This window comes from Hyperolius riggenbachi, chromosome 2 (genome assembly GCF_040937935.1).
Source record: "Hyperolius riggenbachi isolate aHypRig1 chromosome 2, aHypRig1.pri, whole genome shotgun sequence".
Taxonomy (NCBI): domain Eukaryota; kingdom Metazoa; phylum Chordata; class Amphibia; order Anura; family Hyperoliidae; genus Hyperolius; species Hyperolius riggenbachi.
In genome coordinates, this window is record NC_090647.1 from 80,592,189 (window position 1) to 80,619,751 (window position 27,563).

Here is a 27,563-nt window from a genome sequence, read left to right on the forward strand (position 1 = left end):
GATCATGGTGGATGGGCTGTGTTTTCAGAATAAGGGTACATATTTTGTGTAGCGCTACCTCTAGGGGTCTCTAGAGCTGAACTAGAGGGTTTGCTCATTTCTCAACAAAAGTGGAATAAGGTCACTTAAAGGCCTAGTTCACACTGCAAATCACACTGAGCGATTTTGTGAGCACTTTTGTTGAGTGATTACTGACATTTGAGCTTTTTGTGATTTTGGGAACATGCGATTTTGTAAGCAATTGAATCTGATTAGAGGGAGTGATTCGCGATTTTCTGTGTGCAGACAAACAGGAAGTGCAATCTTTGACCTGGAACTGAATATCTTATAAAGTAATTTTGCTTAAAAGGCGCTGTTGTGCTTTGTAAAGCGATTTTCCTAAACCTTGCATTGAAGCGCAAACGCCCAGAAAATGGTACAGGACCCGCGTTTGCGATTGGAAAGAAAGCTCATCGCTCATGTGAGAACACTCACCTAGGATTTCATTACACAAGTGCTTTTACAGCGCAAATCGCTTAAGCAAAAGCTCAAAGCGCTCATAGTGTGAACAAGCCCTAATGGATACTTTATATAAGCCCCCCCTCTAGAATTTTGGGATCTCCAGACATATTTGGAATACGCTCAGAATTCTGTTTAAACATTGTAGATAACACTGGCCTTCAGAGATAAAGGAACTGTGAATACTGTAGATTGTGCTTCTTTTATCCAATCCCCCTCGTAACCTTAAAGGATCACTAATGTGAAAAATTAAAATTTTATAATGCATATCTATAAGAAGTACATTTCTCCGAGAGTAAAACGCACCATTAATCACTTTGTTCCTATGTTGCTGTCAGTTACAGTAGGCAGTAAAAGTCTAACCGATCTGACAGGTTTTGGACTGGCTCATCTCCTCACGGGAGGGATTTCAGTATTTTCTCCAAGCTTTAGTAAAGCACCCCCTGGAAAGGATCTCTATAGGGATACTGGACGGCTTCCCTACTCACTTGCCCGCTATTTTGGCAGTTGAACATAGCAACTGTTTTTCAGAAAGTGCTTTTGAAAAAAAAGAAAACCGTTTTTCCGAATGAGATTAAACTCGTTCAAAACCTTTGAGATATGTTAGATTATTACGGCCTACTGTACCTGACAGCAAGAATGTAAAAAAAGTAATTTATAGTGCTCTGTACTCAGGAACAAATATACGGTTTATACTTCATACACATGCATTTAAATTTATTTTTCACATAGTGGTCCTTTAATTCACAAAATGGCGGATTGCCACACAACATTACCATCACTCTTAAAGGATACCTGAAGGGACATGTGACATGATGAGATAGACATGTGTATGTACAGTGCCTAGCACACAAATAACTATGCTGTGGTCTTTTTTTTTTCTCTGCCTGAAAGAGTTAAATATCAGGTATGTAAGTGGCCGACTCAGTCCTGACTCAGACAGGAAGTGACTACAGTGTGACCCTCACTGATAAGAAATTCCCCTTTTATCTCTTTCCTGCTCTCAGAAGCCATTTTCTTTCTGTTTTATAGTTGGAATTTATCAGTGAGGGTCACACTGTAGTCACTTCCTGTCTGAGTCAAGAATGAGTCAGCCACTTACATATCTGATATTTAACTCTTTCAGACAGAGAGAAAAAAAAAAGGGAACAAAGCATAGTTATTTGTGTGCTAGGCACTGTACATGCACATGTCCATCTCATGTAACATGTCACTTCGGGTATCCTTTAAGACCAAAATTACTGCTGATCCCCCATAGCCAATCATGTTAATTCCTGTTTTTTTTTGGCATCCTGGTTTAAAAATAAAATAAAAGTAACATTGAAACACACCTACGAGAAGTCTTAGGTAAAATGTCTCTAATTGAGGATAAGAAAAAAAATATTTACATATTTAAAAATACCCCATGGAATCAAACACAGTTCATATTTAAAATAAATAAAATATTGGTCACATAGCAAGTAGTCCCGGGAGGTGCCATTGCTGAGAGGACATGCTGCACAAAGGTCACCTCCCGAGGTTTTCACAGAATGCTGTTTTTCTTCATTTGCTCATCTCATCATAAACCCAAAGCCTCCACGCTTTCAGGCGCTGCAAAATCTGCTGTTCAAATACTGGGCGTGTCCTTCAGTAACTCAGAAACACAGCTCTCCTCCACACTCGCCTCCAGAGCGCTTCATTTCTTGAAGGGAGTGAGCTTAGTGATTGTGTTCCAGAACGGAGAAGTCTTTCGCTTGGGTTCTGCCAGAGCAAAGACCTGCTGCTGTGGAATGCTGGTGGGGACGGTGATGTGTCGCTGGTGGAGAGGATGCAAGTTCTGGTGTGAAGGGACTGCTGGAAGTCCATTGTAACTAACGCCTGTGACAGAGAACACAATTTAGTCATTACAACCCTAGTTTAGGCTCATGTTTTTAGCACACACTAGGCCATATACAATTCACTTTTTTCTCCTGAGTTTTCTCCTGGGTGATACTTTCATAACTTGTCATAAAATGCCCTTTTAGCCACCAGCAAGCAAGAAAATACTTAAAATAAATTTGATAGCCCCTTTTTACCAACTTTTGGGTACTTTTTCAATTGTAAAATGCTGAAACGTTAGTTTAAAAAGAAGATGAAAACTATATCTCCTAGGGGGTGCCCAATAGGTCAATCGCGATCTACCCGTAGATTGTGACCGCTTATTTTGCGGCCGGCAGTTGTATAACACGGCCACTTGGCTGGGGATGGCACCGGGCACAATGCATCCACGCACGCTGACCGCTGCCCCCTTCGCCCTCTGGAGCGTTCCCTCAGCCGCATCTGAAGAAGGGGAGACCAGGATGAGCCCCAGACACTGCCACTGAAACTGGAGGGTGGTAAGTGGCCCAGGCACCAACACCTAGCTATAATTACTGAAGGCCCCTACACCTAACTATGCTATACCTGGCGACCTATACTGAAGGCACCCACACCTAACTACACTATACCTGGCTACCTATACTGAAGGCACCTACATCTACCTATTTATACTGAAGGCAACTATACCTGCTACCTAAATGTTGGTAGATCTCCTGAACTCTGCAAATTTTTAAGTAGCTCGCGAGCTGAAAAAGTGTGGGCACCTCCCCTGTCCTAGGAGATAACTCAGGAGAAAAATGTAATTGCATATGGGCCAGTGTGTGAAACCCCTACGTATAGACAAGACAAGTCAAATAACATTTATATTGTGCTTTTCTCCTGGCGGACTCAAAGCGCCAGAGCTGCAGCCACTAGGACGTGCTCTATAGGCAGTAGCAGTGTTAGGAGACTTGCCTAAGGTCTCCTACTGAATAGGTGCTGGCTTACTGAACAGGCAGAGCAGAGATTCGAACCCTGGTCTCCCGTGTCAGAGGCAGATCCCTTAACCATTACACCATCCAGCCACCAAGTATACACGTATCCATGTATACATATAATAGATTAAATTAAGCAAGAAGTAACGAATATGAGAGTCTGGACCTGGACAGACTGAATTTGATGTCATATCCTCTTACCTCAGGTGTTCACACCTACCCTGTGGGAGTGGCCACTAAGCCACACATACATCCAACCTTTGCACAACTCCCTGTGAAATCTTACACCACACTAATGTACCTCCTCCAATAAGCTTTCATCCACCCTCCCCATGTAAACCATTCACATCCCTAATAAACGCCATACACAGCGTGCCCTACCCTTTTACAGCTTATCTTCCGTCCACACATAGGGCTTTCCCTCCCTGGTGGTCTAGTGTCACCCCCACCCTGTTACTCCATGGTGGTCTGAGTATTATTGGTGCTTAAATTTGGGTTATTGTAATTTGGAAACCAGTCTTCACCCTTCACCACACTCCAGCATCCAGACATGTGGACAGGGTCATTGGGAGTTCACTTATTTGCGCTTCATGAAGGACAAATAAGTGACCTCCCCCTGACCCTGTCCACATGTCTGAGTGCTGAAGTGCAGTGTGGTGGTGGGTGAATTCGGGTTTATGAATTTCAATAACCCGAATTTGAACACCAACACTAATTATGAGCTCTTGCTTAAGCAACTGGACAAAAAGGCACAAACCTCCCCAGCCGGCCCACCCCAGCAGAAAATATTCACAGAGCCTCCAGGTGCCATCTTAAATACAGTACCTCCTCTAGCTCCTGGTGGCTTTCAGTCGTCCTCGGTGTATGGCTCTCAGCGTGTCACCTGACCCGCATCTACGAATCAGGTCAGGTGAGACGCCAGGAGCCGTGCATGGAAGCTACAAAGCTGAAGGAAGCGACAGGATGTGTAGGCGATGGCGTCTGAAGGCTCGGTAAGTAGTTTCTACCCTGCAATCCCCCCAAAAGCACTGTTCCCCATATCCCCTAAGGCAGAGGTGTCAAACTCAAACTGGGCCGAAATTGAGCTCTGGGACAAAGTCGTGGGCCGACCTCAATGTCCTTTCTCCCTTATAATGTTACCTGGTGTCCAATAGCCCCCTCTATCCCCTATGCAGTACCCTGATGTTTAGTGGTCCTCTCTCCCCTATACAGTTCTCTGGTGTCTAGTGGCCCCCTTCCCTCTCCTATACAGTTCCCTGGTGTCTATTGCTGTCCCCCTCCCCATATGGCTTCCCTGGTGATCTAGGGCTTCACCTCCAATATAGCTTCCCTGGTGGTCTAGAGTGGGCCAAACATAATGCAAAGTGGGGAAACCACCTGAGGGCCAAATATGATGGCCCCGAGGGCCAGATTTTGGCCCACGGGCCGGAGTTTGACATGTATGCCCTAAGGCATGCTGGTTAGATGAGCCTTCTGATGAAGAATGTCAGCGCTATATAAAACGTATAATAAGAAAAAATAATAATGTGAGCAGCATGGACGTAATATAAATGTCCCTCATTTCTAATACCTCGTGCAATACTTCTGCTCGGTAACAGTTCCATGCAGCCTGATTGTCACTGAACTGAAAGTTACCCCCAGCTCCGATGATTACAAGTCACCCAGCGACGGGAACGTGCACTGAATGTCACAGCGGCGGGGTTACATCCAGCCTGAGGCGGCAGCCATGTCGAGAATTGGCTCCCTGGCGGCGCAGAGAAGGGGAGGCACAGCATGAGCAGTCTACAAGCAGATATTGATTTACAATGAAAGTTTAACCCGCAGCTGTGCAGCCATTCCCATTATAGAGGTCTGATGTGAGCAGTTTACATGCTGGGCTCAGCCTGTCTGCTGAATCTGCTGCCCACACACACATCAAAGGGCAGCCGGGATCTGACCAATCTGAGGACAGACATGTCTCCTGCAGCACTAAACACAAACACTCGCCTGATGAGCACCCACCTTTCATCTTCCCCTGCCGTGACCTCTTTGCATTGCCCATAGCTTGCTTCTTCTGCTCTTCAGTGATCTCCATTCCTGGGATTCAATCCAGAAAGAGAAATGTATATTAATAAACATTCAATGCATTGTGTGCAGACTACAAAAAAAGTCATATTACCCCATCAGTCACTAGACGTGCGGTACATATAATGCCCACAGTATTGCTTTGCTTTGTGTGCTGTGCTGGGTTTTTTATCAGTCTACTCAGTTTTAGTTACTATGGCCTCAATTCACTATGCTTATCTCCCGTCTTTAATAACGTTTCTAGAGTTATCACCATGGTGATAAGGCATGTAGTATTCAGGAAACATTTTACCTCAGGCAAACCTAAAGTTAACTCTTCTTTCTTTAAAGGCCCATACACACGCCGGACTGGAGGCAACGACGGGTCCGTCATCACCGCCTGCTGGGTGGGCGTTCCAGCGACAGTCCGGCGTGTGTATAGTCTGTCTGCAGACTGATACGGCTGTTTCTGAGCGATCCGCCCGGCGGATCGCTCAGAAACAGCCGTATCAGTCCACCGACAGACTGTACACACGCCGGACTGTCTGCTGAAAACACGCCCAGCAGGAGGTGACGACGGACCCGTCGTTGCCTCCAGTCCGGCGTGTGTACGGACCTTAAGTTAAGGTGATATCTCTAAAGTTAACTCTTCTGTCTTTAAGTTAACTCTTCAATCCTTAGAATAACTCCCGAATTCTAAAGTTAGATACAGGCTGTTGATTAACTGCCTGTGAAAATAACTACAGAGGAGGTAACTTAAGCAATGAAGAGATAAGATAACTCTCTCACTGTGCAGTGGCAAGTTTAATCTCCAGCATGATCTTAGTGAATTGAGGCCACTGTATTGTATTCTATTTGTTACAGTGAAACGATTCAAAGGAAAATAAAAAGGAAAACAAGAACAGGATTTCACACCCTTGGCTAGAAGGGAGTTAAAGGGAATCTGAAGTGAAAATAAACGTATGATATGATGAATTGCATGTGTAGTAGAGCTAAGAAATATAACATTAGTAGCACAGATATGTCTCATGTTGCTTCCAGTACAGGAAGAGTTAAGAAACGTCACTAGTTATCTAAGCAAAGAGCTTCTCTGAGCTCTCCACCAGTTTAGTTGGCTACAGTGCGGTTTTCTGAGGCACTTATACTTCAAAAAAACAGTGACAGGAAACTTCAAATAAGATTTTTTTACCGCAGGGACATTTAAAGGGTCATTAGCTCTGCTCTGTTTCATAGTTACAAATACAGTGTGCTTTGTAAATTGCAAATATGATAGAATAATGCAATGCTATGAAAAAAAAGCTATATACCTGAAAAGAAAAACATGAGACTATTTTCTTTGCTACTGACGTTCTATTAATTATCCATACTAAACATACAATTTATAATATCTTAAGTTTTTTATTTCACTTCAGTGTCACTTTAATAAGCATATGAGAAGGGCACCGTCCGAGCAGCCCATACATATTGTGCACTGTAAGGAACTGGCGCTTGTGTCTTTTCAGGACAAGGCTGGAATTGTGTGTAAACGCAATTAGAAGAGCACCTGTCATCAAGTACTTAAAATGAACCCAAGGTGAGAGCGATATGGAGGCTGCCATATTTATTTCCTTATAAGCAATACCAGTTGCCCGGCTATCCTGTTGATCCTCTGCCTCCAATACTTTAAGCCATAGATCCTGAACAAGCATGCAGCAGATCAGGTGTTTCTGACATTGTCAGATCTGACAAGATTAGCTGCATGCTTGTTTCTGGTCTGATTCAGATACTGCTGCAGCCAAATAGATCAGTAGGGTCGCCAGGCAACTGGTATTGTTTAAAAGGAAATAAAAATGACCGCCTCCATATACCTCTCACTTCAGGTGTCCTTTAAGGTTAGGCATTAGGAAGAAGTTAATGTTACGGTAAGTGGTTAGGCCTCAGGAAGGAGATTTACTGACATTTGAGTAAGGTTAGGTGACAGAAGGAGTCCATGAAAATCACTTCAAAAGACTGATACGGGATCGATAGGCATATTGCACCCATACTTTACTAGCTTGCTCCTGTACCCAGCCTATCAGGTGTCAGAAACACACTGAGGGGAAGCTCAAATGGACTAGAAAGAGCTTCTGCCTTGAACTGCAGAGGAAATACTCCCCCCCATCCTCTCTCCACTGGACAGGACAGGCAGCAAGGTGCTCAACAGCATGTCTGTACATTGATCGGGGATAAAAGTCACCTGAACTAATCACAAAAGATCATTTAAGAGTGACAATTATTGCATGTTTGAGAAGTAACTGACAGCAAAACTGACTGCCAGCAAAGACTGGTCGGATCAATAAATAAAAGGGTACATGGCAACCCAAATTCATAAAAATCCATTTTCCTAAGAAGTTAAAAAAGGGGGCACAAATGTATCTGGGACTCCACAGGAAACGGTTATTGTGAATGGAGCACTGACATTTGTAGCCCTAATGTTGAGTTCAATCTTTTTTTTTTTTTTAATGCCAAGAAAAAGTAAAACTTCAAATACAACAAGCACAGTATGCGCAATGCATTCAATGGCATGTATCAATTTCACAGAATAAAGGGGTCATACTGTATAGTCCTAAGCTTGACCCTTGTAGGCACCCATCTGTCTGTGTCCCTTCATAATGCTGATCCCTGACAGACAACACGCTTACCAGTACAGGGCAGTGTAAAGCTCCATAGACACACACTCAACCACAGCTGGTAAAAAAGAATCAATCCACAATGCTAATGCAGCTAAAGAACGATGTCTGACAGCAATTTATGATGAGTTTATCATTAGGGATGGTAAGAAATGCAGATTTCCCATTCTGACGGAGTTCCGCAATCCAACAAGAGTCTTTCCAGTTTACACAGAAATCTTAATTTCCAACTTTCCAAAATCAGTGGCATGTTTTTGTTGTTGTTATTCTTGTCAAAAAAAGTTAGTTAATTGTAAAAAAAAAAAAAAAAAATTAAGAATCCGCGATTCTTTTTTGTGAATGTACGTCGTTATGCGCAATCCCCATTCCCGATTGGCAACTGCGGTACACTTCTAAATCTTGTGTCTGGCCTAAAATGTTTGTAGTAATCCGATACGGTACAATTCTGATTCTCTGATTGGCCCAATACTTCCAAATCTTGTGATTGGCCTAACATTTTTAAGTCTCAGTAATGCTGTATTTTGATTTCTGCATACTAATTTCCACCGCAAAAAGCCGAATTCTGCGGAACTCAGAAGCTCTTCCCTACTTATTATCACGACAAAAAAAATAACCAACAGATTCTCTTCATGTTATCAGTCTCACAAAAGCTGACATAGTAAATGGCCACGCCCACCACCCATGTATGCCTAAGGGCCTGTTTCCACTACACGCAGATTGAATGCAGAATGGATGATGAAAAAACTGACTCCAATGAATGTCTATGGGCCTGTTTCCACTAAACGCGATTTGTCTGATGGAGGTTTTCCCATAGGCAGTCATTGGAGTCAGTTTTTCTGCATCCAAAATGCGTGTAGTGGAAACAGGCCCTTACTCATCCTATTAAGCGATGACCTATCAGTGCAGAAGGTAAGTCTAGGGAAAGCAGTAGTTACCTGCCATGATGAGGAGAGACGAGGCGCAGATCAGTGGTGTGAGGCTCTCTCGCATAGTGTTATGGTATGAAGCTCGCACCTCATATCTCTATAAATACTGATGGGGTCGGGGGAGTTGCCACAGTAACATGCCATGGTTACGTAACAGAACTCATAGTAACGTGCTCCAGAACTGCAGCATTCCAGGAAGGAGCGCAGTAAACCGTGACTCAGGTTTGCCACATATATAAAATTCCAGCTATTTCCAATTCCCAAGTGTAACTCCCCAGGTAGTCCACTACGGGAATGTGGTTTATCACTTCTTTGTTCGGATTTGGGACATGTGTTTGGGAAAGTCCACCAGTAATGAAAAAACAATTGTTACTGCTGGGGGGGAGACAGAAATAGAATTCTTGCAGAAAGGAAACAAAAAAAAAACAAAAAAAAATAAAATAAATTCAGCTGAACAAAGATGTGGAAATCCTCTGGCAGAAGCCACAGGCACGCTTGAGATCTGTACACTTAGTCATGGAAGATGAATGGGAATCTTGGAGCAATATGTAACCAAAATACTGTACTCTGCTTTTACTACAGGCGCTATCTGCTGAGCAGCCTCTCCTGTTCTATGGAGAGGGGAGAGTAAAGAGGGATAACAGAGTCGGGCGGGTATTTTCCAGCTGTGCAGGTTGCAGGGCAGGACGGTGATGTTTTAAGAGGCCAAAACACACAAGATTTTCACCTGAAATGATCACAAACAAATGTTTGTGGCAACAATGTATACCTGAAGTGAAATTTAGACAAAAAGTTAGATAACGGCGGCCTCTGGCGAGAATCCAGCTTGTGAAGAGCACGTTAGTACACGGTGTTCCCTGTCTGGCCACCAGTAACGCGCTCTTGCGGTCACTTCCCGCTTCGGGTATGTGGGAGCGTATTGTAAAATTACGCTTCCGTGAATGCGCACCGCGACTTTTTTTAAAAAACCTGCATCGTCCTAGGGTAACATAATTTCTGCCCGACACAGATCGCTGCAGGTCACGCATGGTAACGTAGTTCAGCCCTAGTGTTAGATTTGGCACTTCCGGCGCAGTGTACTGCAAAGTGGGAAATATGAACTTCTCCATAGGGTTACATTAGGCTACAGTAGCAGTACGTCAATATGCCGCACCTCACTGCGCCAGTGTGAAAGGGCCCTTAGCCTAACTATGAAAATATCATTCCAAACATCAGAAGTTAGACATTCCAGCGAATGTTGCTGTGAGATCATCTCTTGGTCGGCATGTGCTCCAACATTCTACGCTATGAAGTCTGTTCACACTGAGGCTAGTGCAAAGACCCTTGGCAGGAAATCCCATTTGTGAAGCAAAGAAAGGCTAAGAAACTACAGACACCTGTGTCTGAATCAATATTCATCCATTCCAGACATCACTCAAGTAAGATGAACCAAACCAGGTTGGATGTACTCACCCATAGCTTTATCATCCTCCACTCGCTTCCTTTCATCCAATAGCGCCTGGAGCCACCTCTGCTTGTCCTCTGGCTTCTTAGCACAAAAGAGATGAACTTCTTCTGTCTCTCGATTGACCATTTTAAAAGCATTTTTAATGTTGAGGTTGAAGTCCCTGTCCTTCCCGTCCTCTGCGTCGATGAACTCCATCTCATCCATGTCTATCCGGCCCTTGTAGTATAAAATGTCTCTCCGTAATAAGTCCTTCTTACAGAAGACCATCTGATGGTCAAAGAGGAAGAAAGTCCTTTGCTGGGTCTTGCCGTGTCTGAAGACCTTTGTCAGTTCCCCTGAATGGATGAGCTGTGAGCTTCTGGCCAGAATGTCTTGTCCCTTCATGAAAATAAAAAATAAATAATTCATAATAATTAAATGTAGTGAAGAAAATATGTTGTCTAATTCCAAGCATAGGCATTTATGTTAACCCAAGTACCAGAACATTATCCTATATAATAATCCCCGTGTCCCTGCGTCCTCCTTTGTCCCGGTGTCCATGCTTTTTTTTGCTACTGCGCATGTGCAGCACGGACAGCCGTTGGGACAGGAGGAGGATGGGGCCAGGGGGTCGGGAGGGCTTGTGCGCTAGCAGACGTATGCGCAAGCTGACACGTGGCGGTCGCTTGTGAGAGGGCCTAGAGCCAGTTTTTAAAGGTCTGCTTAGTTAGGTCTACTGGGGCTTAGGTCTAGTTTCAAATATGGTCAAAATGACATTCCAGACATAACCGTGCACATAGTGGGCAGGAGCAGTTAACTCCTGGTTCAGTTGTAATAACAGAAAGTGAGTGGATGTTATTTTATGATCAGAAATATCCTTTAATAAGAAATTAAGACATGTGCAGCTAAAGATTCTGTATTGATCATATAAGCTGAGGCAGCAGAACTGTGGCACCATTGGCAAATTGTGCAACAGATTTGACCATCAGATAGATCCCAATGTGATCAGTAGAGGATATATTGCTACCAAACAATTGCACACAGATTTCAGCATGTGCAGCCACCTCCACCTGCCGAACTCCCCCCTGTGCTGGGTGGTGTAATGTGACCCCCCTCCTTCCCCAGACCTGTGGTGAGTGGGAAGTATAGTTCTCCTCATCCTGAGCGTCTTTCTCCATTGCCTCTGGGGGCAACTGTACTTTATGATAACACCACATGCAAGTCAGTACATGCAGCGGTGTCACGAGGATACAAGCGCCCCCAAGTGGCAATGAAGAGAAAACATAGGACACAGGAGGAGTGTGGCAGTGCATCCCATCTACTGTACTGGTAAATACTACATCCAAAAATGCTCAGAGCTGTAGTCATGTGAATGCCCCAGTATCATTTTGTGGCCTATATTATTTCTTCAGTAATGCCTCCACTGGTCATCTTCTTCTGACCCTACATGAGGTTAACGAGATTCAACACCAAAAGCAAATGACATAGCTTAAAGAGAACCAGAGAGGAAGAACATAACAGATTTATACATACCTGGGGCTTCCTCCAACCTCATCAGTCTGGATTCGCTCCCTCGCCGCTGTCCTCCGCTGCCTCTGTCCGCCGGTACCGGCTCCCTCTGAACTGTGCAGGCGCTTGCGTAAAGCAGGCGCCGGCGAGATGGACGGAGCCCCTGTGGATGCATCCAACTGCCCGCGTCCAGCGGAAGTGACAGGACCCGGTTGCGGCGAGAGGCAGCGGAGGACAGCGGCGTGGGAGCGATGAGAGCTCATGAGGCTGGAGGAAGCCCCAGGTATGCATACATTTTTTTTTCAAGTGCCTTACTCTCTGCTTCCCTTTAAAGGAATACTATCAATGCCCACGTGTTCTAAAATGACAATGTACAAATAATGTCTAATTAGCTGTGTAAACATGTTCCTACTTCTCATGTTACATATCAGAGGCAAAAGCTTCATTGTCTATAGATTTTAGCTATGTTTGGAATGTCTCATTTGCAGAGGTGTGCATCTCTGCAGCCTGACATGCTAAGAACAGTGTACTATTGAAGCAGATTTGAAAACAGGTATCAGGTTTCACACACTACAGCATTACAAATGTTTATGTTGCACATAATACATTTCCTCTGCTCTCTGTGAGAGAAAGCTCTGCCTGTCTCTGACTGAGCTCTCTGCACACACAGGAATAACAGATACACTGTGAGGGAATTTCCATCCTCTCCTCATGGCTCAGTCTGCCATCAGAATTTCAGCAGACTGCTGGCAGAAAAATGTGAAAGGAATTAGAGAACAGTAATCAAATAGATAAGCAGTGAAATGTATACACCAGTACTTAGCAGCACTTCCCAAACATTTCCTATCTCAATTAGTAAAAAAAACATGGTAATCGATAGTGTCCCTTTAAGCACAGACACCAACATTCATGTGACCTAAAGGTTATCATTAAAATAAAGATACTTAAAGCGACACTCTCGTGTTGCTGCATTGATATATTAAACCATGTTATGGAGGTATTAAAAAAAAATGTAATAAAAAAAAAAGTCAGCATTATAGAATTGTGCCAGTGTATTTTGTCTAATTATAATGCACACTATATCTGACATATTACAATTTGCTCCGATTCTAAAACTTGCCCATATGTCACAAGGTGCATAATATGAATGTAGCCCAACATGGGGACAAATGGGCAAAAATCGTAAAATTTAAAATGCATGTAAACACATACAAATAAGACGTACATTTCTTCCAGAGGAAAATAAGCCATAAATGACCTTTCTCCTATGTTGCTGTCACTTACAGTAGGTAGTAGAAATCTGACATTACCGACAGGCTTTGGACTAGCCCAGCTTTTCATGGGGGGTTCTCAGGGTTTTCTTAATTTTCTGTCCAACTGCCAAAAAAGTGTGCAGCGAGCAGGGAGGCTGGCCAGCATCTACTGTAAGGGACAGCAACATAGGAGAAAAGTAATTTATGGCTCATTTTACTCTTTTCACGATATCGGTCCTTTAACCACTTGCCGACCGCGCACTCATACCGCGCGTCGGCAAAGTGGCAGCTGCAGGACCAGCGACGCAGTTCTGTGTCGCTGGCTGCAGGCTAATTAATCAGGAAGCAGCCGCTCGCGCGAGCGGCTGCTTCCTGTCAATTCACAGCGGGGGGGGGGGGGGCTCCGTGAATAGCCTGCGGGCCGCCGATCGCGGCTCGCAGGCTAAATGTAAACACAAGCGGAAATAATCCGCTTTGTTTACATTCGTACAACGCTGCCAACAGTAGCAGCGTTGTACCAGATCAGCGATCCCCGGCCAATCAGCGGCCGGGGATCGCTGTCACATGACAGGCAGGAGCCTGTTAGAGGCTGCACAGGACAGATCCGTTCCTGTGCAGCCTCCCATCTCCGGGGAAGGGAGGGAGGAGAGGGAGGGGGGGAATTTCGCCGCGGAGGGGGGCTTTGAGGTGCCCCCCCCGCAACACCCAGGCAGGCAGGAGCGATCAGACCCCCCCAGCACATCATCCCCCTAGTGGGGAAAAAAGGGGGGGGCGATCTGGTCGCTCTGCCTGCACCCTGATCTGTGCTGTGGGCTGCACAGCCCACCGAGCACAGATCAGCTAATACAGCGCTGGTCCTTAAGGGGGGGGGGGGGGGGTAAAGGGTGGGTCCTCAAGTGGTTAAAGGAATCTAAAAATTAGGTTTTTAATTGTTATCAGGGTATAAAAAAAACCTTTAATCATGCTAAAAAATATGATCGCAGCTAATACATATGGAATGCTGCGTCTTTTGTCTATACCTCTTATGGAAAGGAAAATATGTGAAATGGAGAAGTTATAGACCGGTTGCTAATTCTGATTCTTAGGTGAATCTGCTGGATTTCCCCGCAGTTTCGCAACCAGCACATTCCACATGTGAAGTCAGTTCATTTCTCCCTCCAACAGACAGCAACATTCCAAAACATCACCCCCTGTGAGCCAATCAGCACTCACCTCCCAGCCCACTATGGAGACCTGCCAACAGGCAATCTTGTCTATGCTCTCCAACCGTCGCTTACGCTCATTAATTAAGCAGGCAACATTTTTCATGGCTTCATAAGCTTCTTTTATTTGGCTGTAATCCCTGTAACAGAAAGAGACATTAATCACTGACCAATGCGCACACCCTCTGCTGGTAAATCGGTTATTTGCTCAGATGGTATCAAAGACAGACAAAACACTGTTACATATTAACCGAAACAACTTGGAACAAGATATTAGGAAAAGGAATCATCTATTTTTCTCCTAAATGAAAAAAAAAACATCAACTTGTAAAACTGTGTCTGGGAAGGTTTTCTTTCATCTCTGAACAGTCATCAATTATTGAAAAACTATCAAACTGCAGCGTTGCACTGTTTGATACAGTGCAACTCTATGGGCCGTCAAACTACCACCGCTCCCCCATGTCTGATCGACCAACTTTTTTTTGTCACGAATCAATCAAAAAACTACAATCGATGCTGCTCACTGCGTCACAGATAACTGGCATATTTGATCACTTTCACTACGATCTAATCGGTTGGTAAAAAAAAATCGCTGTGTGAATGGCCTGCTTAAGACGTCCTTTTGTCAGATCTGTGAGCATACCAATTTAGCAGTCACAAATAAAGATAAAATGTAGTTTTAATATGAACATAAAAAACATTAAAAACAAATTAACGTAGTATGGATACAGAGGCGCCAGAAGGATAAAAAGATCTAAAAGATTTAAAAGTGAGGCGGTAGTGGTGGAATTACCTCCCCCAGGCAGACACAAGAAAATGCCGATCAGTTTTCAGCAAAACCTTTTATTTACATACTCCAGTAAAATACAACGCGTTTCGCGGGAGTGACCGCTTCTTCAGGCAATAAGATGGAGCATATACAAAAACAGGTCTGGTACTATGCCATGCGCCTCTGTCAGACATTTTCTTGTGTCTGCTTGGAGGAGGTAAGTCCACCACTACCTCCTCACTTTTAGACGTTTTAGATCTTTTTATCCTTCTGGCGCCTCTGTATCCATACTACGTTATGCATATCCACCCTTGGTGGAGGGGTGTTACCCATTTTTCCTTGATCTACAGAGAGCGACTTCTTAATCCTGAGTGGGGACAGGTCTAATCTCCCCACCTGCCTATACTGTGGTTGCCTATGCGGTAACCCCGACATGTGAGTATATTGCACATACTGTTTCCACACACCTCCATTTACCAGTGCATACTACACTATATTGGGCTCTCAGTGTCCCTCTTTTTGTTTATTGAAAACAAATTGTACATAGTTTGCATAGCACCTAAATAATTCTATTCTCCATTTAAAGCAGACCTGAACTCAGAACGTTCTCTCTGCTCTAAAAAATATGCAACAGCATAATAACCATTAAAGAAAAACACTTTGTTACAGCTGATACAAATCCTGCGATAAATCTGCTGTTTGTCTACTTCCTGCTTTCATGGAAATAGGAATAGGGTTAACATCCTGTGTTTTCAAATTAGCAGCCTTGCCGAGGCAGCCAGCTGACACAGGTGAGAGATCAAATTACACTTCTGGTGAGGGGAATTAGGCTAAACTCTCTAAATAATTACAGGGTGCATTTTTTATAGGTTTTCCTTCTGCCCCGTGCAAGAGTTCAGGTCCACTGTATAGAACAGCTTGCGAGAGAAATATGAACACACTGGATTAATTCTGAACCACCAAAGGCTATTACCCAAATGTCATCCGAGTTTATGGTGACCGGATCACTGCTCAAGTTGAAAATTTAAGCCATCCATCTGATTATAATAAGAATTAACAATGCCCTCTTCCTTCTCCGTTATCTTGCTGTAGCCGCATTCTTTAGGGGTAGGGTCAGGAACGCTGTACCCTTTTCCCTGCACTGAAAGCATTCACTATTTTACAGCCATCACTCGCAGATCAACTCCACTGTCCCCTGCCAAGCACTAAACCTCCCCAACACTACCTCCATTGTGTGCTGGAGAGGACAATCCATTAACTCCTATGGAGGGAAGCCCGCGGTCACACGATACTGAGAACCGCTGGCTGATAAGATGGAGAGAAACTAAGAATATGTTTTGGAAGCAAGGCAACAACGAGAATGAAAGACATCAAAACAGCATTGGCAGCCAGGCGAGATGAATATCCCGATTCAAGGGGTGGACATTGACAGCTTGTACTTGGGGGTGAGAAAGGTCCCGGGGATGTAAGCAGTACAACAAAGCCAGTGTACAGGCTGCAGATGTTTTCCTCTACAATTCAAATTCATCTTCCTAGGAGGGCAGTGGAAAGACAGAATATTCTATTGCTGCGAATATACATGGCATTCAGTGCTCTGCTAAACTTGTCACAAAACAAGCCTGTCCTCAGCAGACTTTCTGGCCAGATCCTTCAAAGACGCAGGAACTAGTGTTGGTGTTCAACTTTGGCATAACCAATTCGGAACACTGCAGAACGCCACACTGCAGCACCATATCACTACCTAATAAGCGGACAGAGTTCGGGGGAGTTCACTACTTGCTCCACCTTTTTACATTAGTCACGTGAAAACGCACTGTGAAGTGCAAGTAAGTGAACTCCCCATGTCCCTGTCCACTTGTTAGGTATGCAAATGGTGCTGAAGGGTGGCATTAAGCAGAATTAAGGTAGGAGGTAAGAAGGTGCTGCATGATATGAACTCTAGTAGAATCAGAATCATTTTATTATTATTAGAAGCTGCTGCAAGAAAAACAGAGGTCCGTCGTTAGGGATTTTGGCCGATGGAACACTATGACCACCTTAACCGCTTCCGGACCTTAGTAATTGAAATCTATGGCATGTTTGGGACCCATTATTCCTGCCAGGACGTAGATTTCAATTACCATGCTGCTCTCTCACCACTGCAGCCCACTTGAGCCGATTACATATGCTCCTGACCCTGCGATCACGGTGATTGGCTCACAGTAATCACAGGGTCAGGACCCAATTAACTCAGCTCCTGAGCGGTACACAGAGTGCTGCTGTCATATCAACAGCAGAGCGACCAAATGGCAAGATAGGCGGGTCCGTGCGGTGTGACGTCGGTGAGCCCAGTCTTTTTTTTTTAACAAAGTCTCTGGTCCTTAAAGGGCCAGAGTCTTTTGGTCACCTCAGGGAACACCTGTTTACCATTTTGGATAGGATGATCACAAACAATTGTTCCTTGAGGAAAATATAAAGTGTGTACATAGTTTGAGAATGTTTGAGCAGTGGGCCCAATTTATCAAGGTGGACAAACACAAACCTGGATCAATGTTTTAGAATTTGACCCAATTAACCAATCTTTGTTTTCCTTCAAGAAGTGAAATCTGATTGGTTGCTTTTGGCAAATGCTTAGTTTTTTTTTATTTCTAAAGTCATCTGAATGTCCTTTTTGAGAACAATGAACATGCCTGTAGATACTGACGCCGGCCTTCTCTAGCAAAGGGAGGAACTGTTGTCTCACTAGAGTCCATGACCACTTACATCAGGGAGTACTAAATGTATAGATGTTAAGATGGCTGACGGCTCAGCAATACTGTATAAACCTTCACCACAAGTCTTTGGACTGGATGAAACACAAGAGAATCACTAGCTATTAGCTGGGTAAAGGCTAATAAGGGACCTCTAGCTAGTGTTTCTCAGCAACAACCATCTGAGGTTTTCAAAGACTTGGGATCAAAAAGAGATATTTACCAAAAAGGAGGGAAGCCTCAGGACTCTATTGAGGCTTCCCTCCGTGTTCCAATATACTCCCTTACTTAGCGCAGGCCCCCACCACATGAGACCAGTGTTCCACTCCTGTTACGACGAGCCTCTGCGCATGCACAGCCGCGCATGCGCAGAGGCACGGAGCTGCTCCAGCTTACTCTCCATGCGCGCTAATCAAAGAGGAGGTGCTCACCCCTGATTGGATTGGTGATAATGCCTTGGTGCCAATATGTGCTCAGAGAGAAGGGACATTAGAGCACTAAGGGAAGCATCAATAGGATCCTGAGGCTTTTCTCTCTTTAGGTAAAGATCTCATTTTGTACCCGAGCTTCAGCTCAGTACATCTTACTGGATTAGCCACATGCTTGTTTCAAGTGTGTGATTCAGACACTACAGCAGCCAAAGAGTTCAGCAGGACTGCCAGGTGACTGGTATTGTGTAAAAGGAAATAAATATGGCAGCCTCCATATCCCTCTCACTTCAGATGTCCTTTAAAAGAAGACTTGTATGCTAAGAGCCTCAGCTTCCAGGCTCTGTGATCTGGAGGAAATAGTGGAAAAGTATTAAGGTACGCTAGAAACGTAGCCAAACCCTTCTTGATAAGCAGAACTGCTGGGATCTGCACAGGCCCCCCTCCCCTTTCCATTTCTCGGACAGCAGTAGTCTGGCCAGGAGTAACAGTCCGGCACCCACCTATGATCTTGAGTGGTGTACTTCAGTAGTTCAGCCAGCTGCAACGGGTATTTGCAGATCTTCTGTACAGGAGTCAGCAGAAAACCATCAATGGCAATATCGATCATCTGCTGTAACAGCCGACAGGCCTCGAAGAAATGTCTGTATTTGCCATGCTTCATCAGATTGGAGAGCTCCAGGCAGGCATTGGGGTGATTGTTACAGTACTCAGAGTACACCGAAAATCCTTCTTGCTGTAACACAACAGAGGTGCACTTGTTAAAGAGGCACTGTAGTGACATAGTAGAAAGCAATAAAATATTCAGAATACAATACTTTTATGTTCATTTTCCTGGTTTTAGCATCAAACACATATTCCCTGACAATAAGGAGGCACTTTCAACATATTCATTGCAAAACGTTCAGATTGGCTGTGCATAACGTTTTGTGCATTGCAAATGTACCGTCATACACATTAATATATCGGAGGGTGAACTACAGCAATCTGCTGCCATTTATCAATTTCCCAAAAATTATGTCTAACCACAAACTCCACTTCTCTTCTAGGCTGGAATCTATAAATCTTGTTTCAGTAAAGACAGCTCTAGCCTGCCATATTACTGCTCGAGTAATCAGCTGCACAAAGCAAGAAGCCTTGTTGTCCACACCTGCACTAATTGAGTATCTTGCAGACACATGGTCACTCTGTGCAGGGTCTATGGAGAAACTGGCTTATTGTGTGTTCAGACTTTGGGTCTGCAGGTTGACCTAACACAATCCTAGGAGTTTTCAGAGCTCAACTGAAGCTCATTTACCAATAAAAGTAGAATTTCGCTTAAATGCAGTTTTTTTATATACAGTGGGTTGCAGAAGTATTCGGCCCCCTTGAAGTTTTCCACATTTTGTCATATTACTGCCACAAACAAGAATCAATTTTATTGGAATTCCACCCCGTTCAAGTGATCATTCAGAAATGGAAGGAGTATGGCACAACTGTAAACCTACCAAGACAAGGCCATCCCCCTAAACTCACAGGCCGAACAAAGAGAGCGCTAAGCAGAAATGCAGTCAAGAGGCCCATGGTGACTCTGGACGAGCTGCAGAGATCTACAGCTCAGGTGGGAGACTCTGTCCATAGGACAACTATTAGTCATGCACTGTACAAAGTTGGCCTTTATGGAAGAGTGGCAAGAAGAAAGGCATTGTTTACAGAAAGCATAAGTCCCGTTTGCCACAAGCCATGTGGGGGACACAGCAACCATGTGGAAGAAGGCGCTCTGGTCAGATGAGACCAAAATGGAACTTTTTGGTCAAAATGCAAAACGCTATGTGTGGCAGAAAACTAACACTGCACATCACTCTGAACACACCATCCCTACTGTCAAATATGGTGGTGGCAGCATCATGCTCGGGGGTGCATCTCCTCAGCAGGGACAGGGAAGCTGGTCAGAGTTGATGGGAAGATGGATGGAGCCAAATACAGGGCAAACTTGGAAGAAAACCTCTTGGAGACTGCAAAGGACTTTAGACTGGGGCGGAGGTTCACCTTCCAGCAGGACAATGACCCCAAACATAAAGCCAGGGCAACAATGGAATGGTTTAAAACAAAACATATCTGTGTTAGAATGGCCCAGTCAAAGTCCAGATCTAAATCCAATCGAGAATCTGTGGCAAGATCTGAAACTGCTGTTTACAAACGCTGTCTATCTAATTTGACTGAGCTGGAGCTGTTTTGCAAAGAAGAAAGGGCAAGGATTTCAGTCTCTAGATGTGCAAAGCTTGTAGAGACAAACCCTAAAAGACTGGCAGCTGTAATTGCAGCGAAAAGTGGTTCTACAAAGTATTTACTCAGGGGGCTGAATAATTACGCACACCCCACTTTGCAGTTATTTATTTGTAAAAAATGTTTGGAATGATGTATGATTTTCGATCCACTTCTCACATGTACACCACTTTGTATTGCTCTTTCACATGGAATTCCAATAAAATTGATGCATGTTTGTGGCAGTAATGTGACAAAATGTGGAAAACTTCAAGGGGGCCGAATACTTTTGCAACCCACTGTATATAGTACCAATACGAGTCACAATCAGTGCTTATCACAGGTGCTTTACACCACAATCGCTACCTTGTAGGAAATTATACACAGCTCATTGCTGAAGGCCTAAAGCACAGAGATGTCATTTTAGCTGCATCTATTCATCTATCATGTTACCAAACTACAGCTCATCACATAGAGATCCTTACAGTGGAAACCAGGTATGTAGCTGTGACTGGTTGGCATGCAACCTGACTGTGTTCCAGCTGTGTGCTAATATTTACAGCTATGTGTTACAGCATGCCTTGCGCTATAGGAGGCTAACCCTTTCATTAGTTAGCAACTCTTCAACATGATCCAGGTCACATAAGGGGTCAGTTAATTAACTTGCCCCCTGGTGGTTCTTGTGTCATCACTTACCATGTACCTGCTATCCGCCATGCAAGCACTGGGCAGCACCTAGAAGCCACAGTTCCAGACCTTCTGCTGACAGCCAATTAGAACTGTGCAGGTAATGGATCATTCTGATTGGCTGGCAGTCTGATGACAAGGTGCTGTACATGATAGGGCTGTAGCACAAATCCGTTTTTACACGGATCAGTTTTCCATCCGTGACAGTGTGAACAGGGCCTTATCCAATGACAGTTGCCTTTGCTTACTTTTGAGGATTTCATGGGAATGTGACATTGTACAGTCTACAGTACACTGGTCCCCGGCGAGCGCGGTCAAAGGCAGCCCAATAGGACATACTGCGCATGTGCAGCGCAGTATGTGCTGGTCAAAGGGAGCCGACCAGGAACTATGAAACGGGAGGATTACCTGGCAAACAGCGCAAGACGCCAGCCCACGGGAGGTGCGGTAAGCCTTTGCGCACCTCCACACACACAAAGTGTCATTTTGAAATTTCAGGCAGGGCTAAGGTATCCTAGAAATATAATCCTACAGCATCAAAGGGAGGAAAACGATTGGTTCAAGTGTGGTGACGTGAATGTGTGTGTGCACTCTTAAACCAAGTTAATGTATATACTCAAGTATAAGCTTAATTTTTGGGCAAAAAAAATTGCCCAAAAGTGGGCTTCTCGGCTTATACTCGAGTCACTACTCTGAGTAACCCCCACAGTGCCCCCATTATATGCACAGTGGTGCATCATATGAGGGAGACCACACATTTGGCATTTCCATGGGAGGTCCCAGCTAACCTCATTTCGAGTTGTAGCCTTGGAAGGCATACAGGGACAGTGTCTACTGAATGGCGAGAATCCTTGCATTCCTGTATCAAGTTTTAGATACATGACTATGTGGCTCTGTATTCCTTGCTTTATATTTATGCCAGTGTAAACTTTGCAACAGGAGTTCTTTGCATGTCCATCTCCATTGGAGGCCTATGTTCTGGCTTATTATTGCAATCTGCTGAATTTGTTGCTTTTTTAATATATGATTGCGGCCGGCCATGGATGTGATTGGTGCTGTGGTTGTGGCTTTTGCCACCCTAGGCTTATACTCGGGTCACACATTTTTCCCAATGCGTGGGGGGGGGGGGGGGGAGGGGGGCTTATAATCAACTATATACGGTACATACAATCTAAGTTTTTACTCTACAGGTAGTCCCCTACTTACGAACGACCCGCCGATACAAACTAAATTGGATTCTGTGTTTTGATGGGGACAAGCCAAATTTTTTTTTCAAATTGGACTTGTTAAAAATCGTTTTTCTCAAAAACTACAATTCAAAGAAAGAATGGCTTTTAAACTTGTATAAGCAAGTACAGAGTGCAGATGTGGCACAGAAGGGGACATTGGAGGCACAGAGGAGGTACAGGGGACAGAGATAGCGTATTGTTCCAACTTAAGAACAGATTCAGGTTAAGAACAAACCTACAGTGCCTATCTCGTTCGTTAACCGGGGACTACCTGTATGTAGATTTATACACACACACACACACATTTTGACATGAGAATAATAATAATAATGATGAAGAAAACCCTCACATTCTCCAGGAAACAGGCACCAATTTCGCTCAGATGAGGCTCGTCTTTGTTGTACTGCTTCTCCAGAGTCTTGTAGAAGTTTTTCTGGAACTTGTAGACCTCTTCAATGTTTCCAAAGATGGTCTTGAGTTGTGCTTCAGTAAACATGCTGGTGTGCTTTCTACACTGCTTGATGTAGCCCTGGAACAAAAGGATGAACCAGTTACAGAGTTTTTTTCCAATCAGTCAACAATAGGTTTTCACTTTCCTCTCAACAAGGTATGTACAGCCTGCTGTGCTTAAAGTGGACCTGAACGCTTGCACAAGTTAGAAGGAAAACACAGAAATGCACCCTGTATGTATCTAGAGAGTTTAGCCTGTCTAGTACTCCCTCATATGTGACTAATCACAAGTTGTAATTTGATCTCTCAGCTGTGTCCGCTAATTTGTAGACATAGGATATTAACCCTATGTCTGCTTCCATGAAAGCAGGAAGTAGCAGGATGTAGAGACACTGCAGATTTATTGCAGGATTTGTATTAGCTGTAACAAAGACATTGGCCTCGATTAATAAAAAGCAGTGTGATAAAAAAAAATCTTGTCGGGAAAATACCGCACTCTGTATTTTCCCCGTCTGTGTGCTAATTCATAAAGATTTTCCCAGCTGCCCTTGGAGGTCGGTAAATTACCGCAGCCCATTGAGCGGTAGAGTAGAGCAGTGTCTTGATTCTCTCTTTGCCCTGCAAAAATTACTCGCACAGACGGCTCTCTCCACTGATGAGTCACACAGATGAGTCACACAGTCTTTCCCTGCCTGCTCAAATGATTCACACAGAGGGCTCTCTGGCTCTATCCACTGATGACTCAAAAAGACTTCGGCTCTCTGCACTTTTGCATTCATCAGAGCTGTCAGAGCTGTCGGTAACTTGTTATCGCCTCACTAGAGGTGTCGGTAACTACCGCCAGGCTTACCGCTTGTTGAAGGCTTTATGAATTGGCATTTACTGACAATATACTGACATGTGTTGGCGGTAACTACAGCCAAGCCGGTAATTTATCTCCCTGGTCGGTAATGTCAGCTTCTCATGCGGTAACAGCCTTTATGAATTGACACTTTGCTAAGTGGTCGGGAAAGTCTGCTGTTTTCAGCATTACCGCATGAGGTAATGCTTTATGAATCAAGGCCATTGTCTTCTTTAACCTCCTTGCCGGTTATCCCGAACTCAGTTCGGGGTAACCTGCGCAGGAGAATTGCTCAGGCCCCGCTGGGCCGATTTGCATAATTTTTTTTTGTTACAAGCAGCTAGCACTTTGCTAGCTGCTTGTAACTTCCGATCGCCGCCGATCCTCCGCAATCCGCCGCGCCGAGCCGCTCCCCCCCGCCCCAGACCCCTGCGCTGCCTGGCCAATCAGTGCCAGGCAGCGTTGAGGGGCGGATCGGGATTCCCTATGATGTCCCGACGTCCATGACGTCGGTGAAGTCATCCCGCCCCGTCGCCATGGCGACCGGGGAAGCCCTGCAGGAAATCCCGTTCTCAACGGGATTTCCTGCATACTCTGATCGCCGAGTGGGGGGATGCCGCCGCTCAGCGGCTACCATGTAGCGAGCCCTCGGCTCGCTACATGATTTTAAAAAAAACCAAAAAAAAAAAACCTCCTGCGCTGCCTCCTTGCCGGAGGAATTGAACCGGCAAGGAGGTTAAAGGTTATTATGCTGTTGCTTTTCTTTTAGGGCAGAGAGGAAGTTCTGAGCTTAGGTCCACTTTAAATCATGCAGAATTGCGTATTAACCTGTTCCACGACCTCACTGTTGTTCACTCTGCCTGCTCAGCTTAGCGGTCACCAGAAGGAGGAGTCAGAGCTGCAATCTGGAATATCATTCCAGCCCTGCATTCTTTCTATGTACCGGTGACCTGAGTTCTGTATTTTTCTCTCCAGCTCCCCCCCCCCCCCTGCTGTTTACACAGCTCTATTCGTTCAATTATAGGTAAAACAGAGTCTAATGGTGGGCATAGTCGGGTCGACCGGCGTATCGACCCCAGCCGCGTCCCCGCTCGTCCGCACGGATCGATTGCCGCTCGTCCCCGCTGGCGGTCCTTATCAGCCACTCGATTTCCTGCCATTGTCCGCCGGCGGGAATCGAGCGGGTGCAGGTCGAGCGGCATGATCGGGCGAGCTGAATATTATCAGCTGGCCGGATCAGCTGGTCGATACAGAAACGTACCGTGTATCCCCAGCATAATGCTGGGGATACACGGCTCGATTTTGCCGATCGATTCCCCAGGAGATTCTCTTATCTTCTGCTCGGTTTTCTTATCTTTTTGCATTGTCTTCAATGCGGAATCGAGTAGAAAAACGATGGGGCGGGAGATCGGACATATCAGAAATGATCTATCGAGCCGTGCTCAGAATCGAGCCGTGTATTCCCAGCATAAGGATTTATCAGACACAAGTGAGGATTTTTTTTTTTTTTTTTTTAGACAAGTGATAACACTCAGAGGTGGGTCTAAATAACTATTCTTCTGACCCATTACAAAAAAGGTGTTAAAGTGGACCTGAACTCAGAACGTTCTCTCTGCTCTAAAAGATACACAACAGCATAATAGCCTTTAAACAAAAATATTTCTTTGTTACAGCTGATACAAATCCTGCAATAAATCTGCAGGGTTTATACTTCCTGATTCATGGAAGCAGAAATATTGTGAACATCCTGTGCTTTCAAATGAGCTTATCTGGCATCTATGCCATGGCAGTCATGTGACACAGGGGAGAGATCAAATTACCATTTCCATAATCACATCTCTAAAACAGAATGGGAGTATCTTAAGGTTGATATATATAATGTTCCCACCATATATGTCCTGCCCAAACTACATAAGTCCCGTTCTAATCCCCCAGGAAGACCTATTGTTTCATCTGTTGGTAGCCCCACCCAGAGAATAGGTCAATTCATAGATAAGAAATTGAGTCCATTGGTGCGATCCCTACCATCATATGTTCAAGACACCCGTGATGTTTTGGGTGTCCTTGCCGGTCTCGAGCTGCCCCCGGGGTCCGTCCTTGTGGGGATCGACGTTGAATCATTGTACACCTCGATCCCGCATGAGGATGGGCTCCGGCAATGTCCTTCTTCCTCCACGAGAGATATCCTACCGCGGGGGCCCATAATGAGTTTCTCGTCGAATGTATGCAATTGATTCTTACCCAGAATTGCTTCAGCTTCAGTGGTAAATATTTCCGCCAAGTACGCGGAACATCGATGGGGGCGGCGTGCGCTCCGGTATATGCGTGTTTACACTTAGGATTGTGGGAGCGGAGAGATGTGTTCCCTAATCCGGAATTCGGGGCGCACGTCGCCCTATGGATTCGATACATAGATGACGTCTTGGTGGCGTGGAGTGGCAGTGTAGGCGAATTGGAATCATTTGTCTCTACCCTCAACTCTAATGGACGTAACATTAAACTCACATACTCATATGGTGATGAGATATCGTTTTTGGATCTGCGCCTTAGAGTTGATGGAAATAAAGTGGTTTCCACATCTTTTCGGAAGCCCACGGCTGGGAACACGCTTCTCCACGCCACCAGTCATCACCCACCCTCATTAAAAAGAGGTATCCCTTATGGTCAGTTTCTCCGGTTACGGAGAAACTGTACCAATGAGAATGACTTCCGACGTGAGTCCAGGGACATGTATGAACGATTCCGCGAACGTGGATACACACATTCAGTTTTGCGGAAGGCATTAAAACGGGCATGGAACCTGGACAGAAAGGATCTCTTGGCCGCTCGTGGTGGGAGGTCCGGTGTGGAGGGAGGGGGACATATGCGGCTCGTGACCGGCTATGGTACCCATTGGGAGGGCCTGCGGGAATTATTGTCCACTTTTTGGCCAATTTTGACAGCTTCGGATGAGATAGCCAGGGTGGTGGGCCCCCGCCCACTCCTTACTGCAAAAAGAGCACCCAACCTCAAGGACAAATTAGTCCGAAGTGAATTAAGTGTCAATAATGACACGTGGCTACAGAGAGGTGTACCCAATGGGTCGTATAAATGTAGTAAGTGTAAACTCTGCCCGTTTATTGAACGAACCGGTGTGTTTGAAAACAGTACGGGTACTGTAGAATACGATATACGAGCGTTCATTAATTGCAATATGACACGTGTCGTGTATATGATTCAGTGCCCGTGCAGGCTCAAATACATTGGCAAGACAAAAAGGGCCATGAAAGAACGGGTGTTGGAACATTTCTGTAAAATTAAGGGAGGTAAAACAATAGCAGGGTATATATGATCATTACAGAGAATGTCACAGCAATGACTTGACAGGCACTCTGGTTAAGGGCATATATAGGTTAAAGGTGTCCACTAGGAGGGGAGATTTTGATGAACTATTATACTGCAAGGAAGCATCTTGGATTTTTAAATTAAAGACTGTGGCACCACTTGGTTTAAATGCAGAACTGGATTTAACCCCATTTCTGCGGATCCGACGGTATGATTGAGCGGTTGGGCTATGTATGAACCCGCAATGAAAGATGGGTGCCATGTAAAATAGGTGCCCTAAAAAAACAAATAATCAAAAGTAACAAAGAACAGTGGGGGGGGGGGGGGGGGGTTGTGTCCATTGTTGTTCTCCCGTTGTGATTTACCCAGAACACAGTCTATAGTAGATGGATCGTGGACTTATGAACTATATGGATCTCCCCCCAATGCGATTTGCCCTATAATGGATGGATTGTGGATTCATGAACTGTGCGGATCTGTCAATAGCTGCATCACTTTATTGCAAGAGGTGGAGGCCTATTTGGTCAAGTGCCTGCCGTTTATGTGT

At 44.8% G+C, this 27,563-nt stretch overlaps 1 protein-coding gene across 5 annotated transcripts in view; it reads right to left on the minus strand.

The window, feature by feature from the left end:
• Nucleotides 1-1,841: 1,841 nt before the first annotated feature.
• The window catches only part of SPATA13 (spermatogenesis associated 13), a 110,220-nt gene continuing 84,498 nt past the window's right edge, over nt 1,842-27,563 (minus strand). For all 5 annotated transcript variants that reach the window (XM_068266964.1, XM_068266962.1, XM_068266963.1 and 2 more), the window contains 6 exons: nt 22,751-22,930; nt 18,745-18,977; nt 14,326-14,455; nt 10,378-10,750; nt 5,310-5,384; nt 1,842-2,355 (listed from right to left, as the gene is read on the minus strand). In XM_068266964.1, the coding sequence (XP_068123065.1) occupies nt 2,174-2,355; nt 5,310-5,384; nt 10,378-10,750; nt 14,326-14,455; nt 18,745-18,977; nt 22,751-22,930 (1,173 nt within the window). In that variant the 3' untranslated portion in view covers nt 1,842-2,173. The remainder of the gene's footprint in view (nt 2,356-5,309; nt 5,385-10,377; nt 10,751-14,325; nt 14,456-18,744; nt 18,978-22,750; nt 22,931-27,563) is intronic.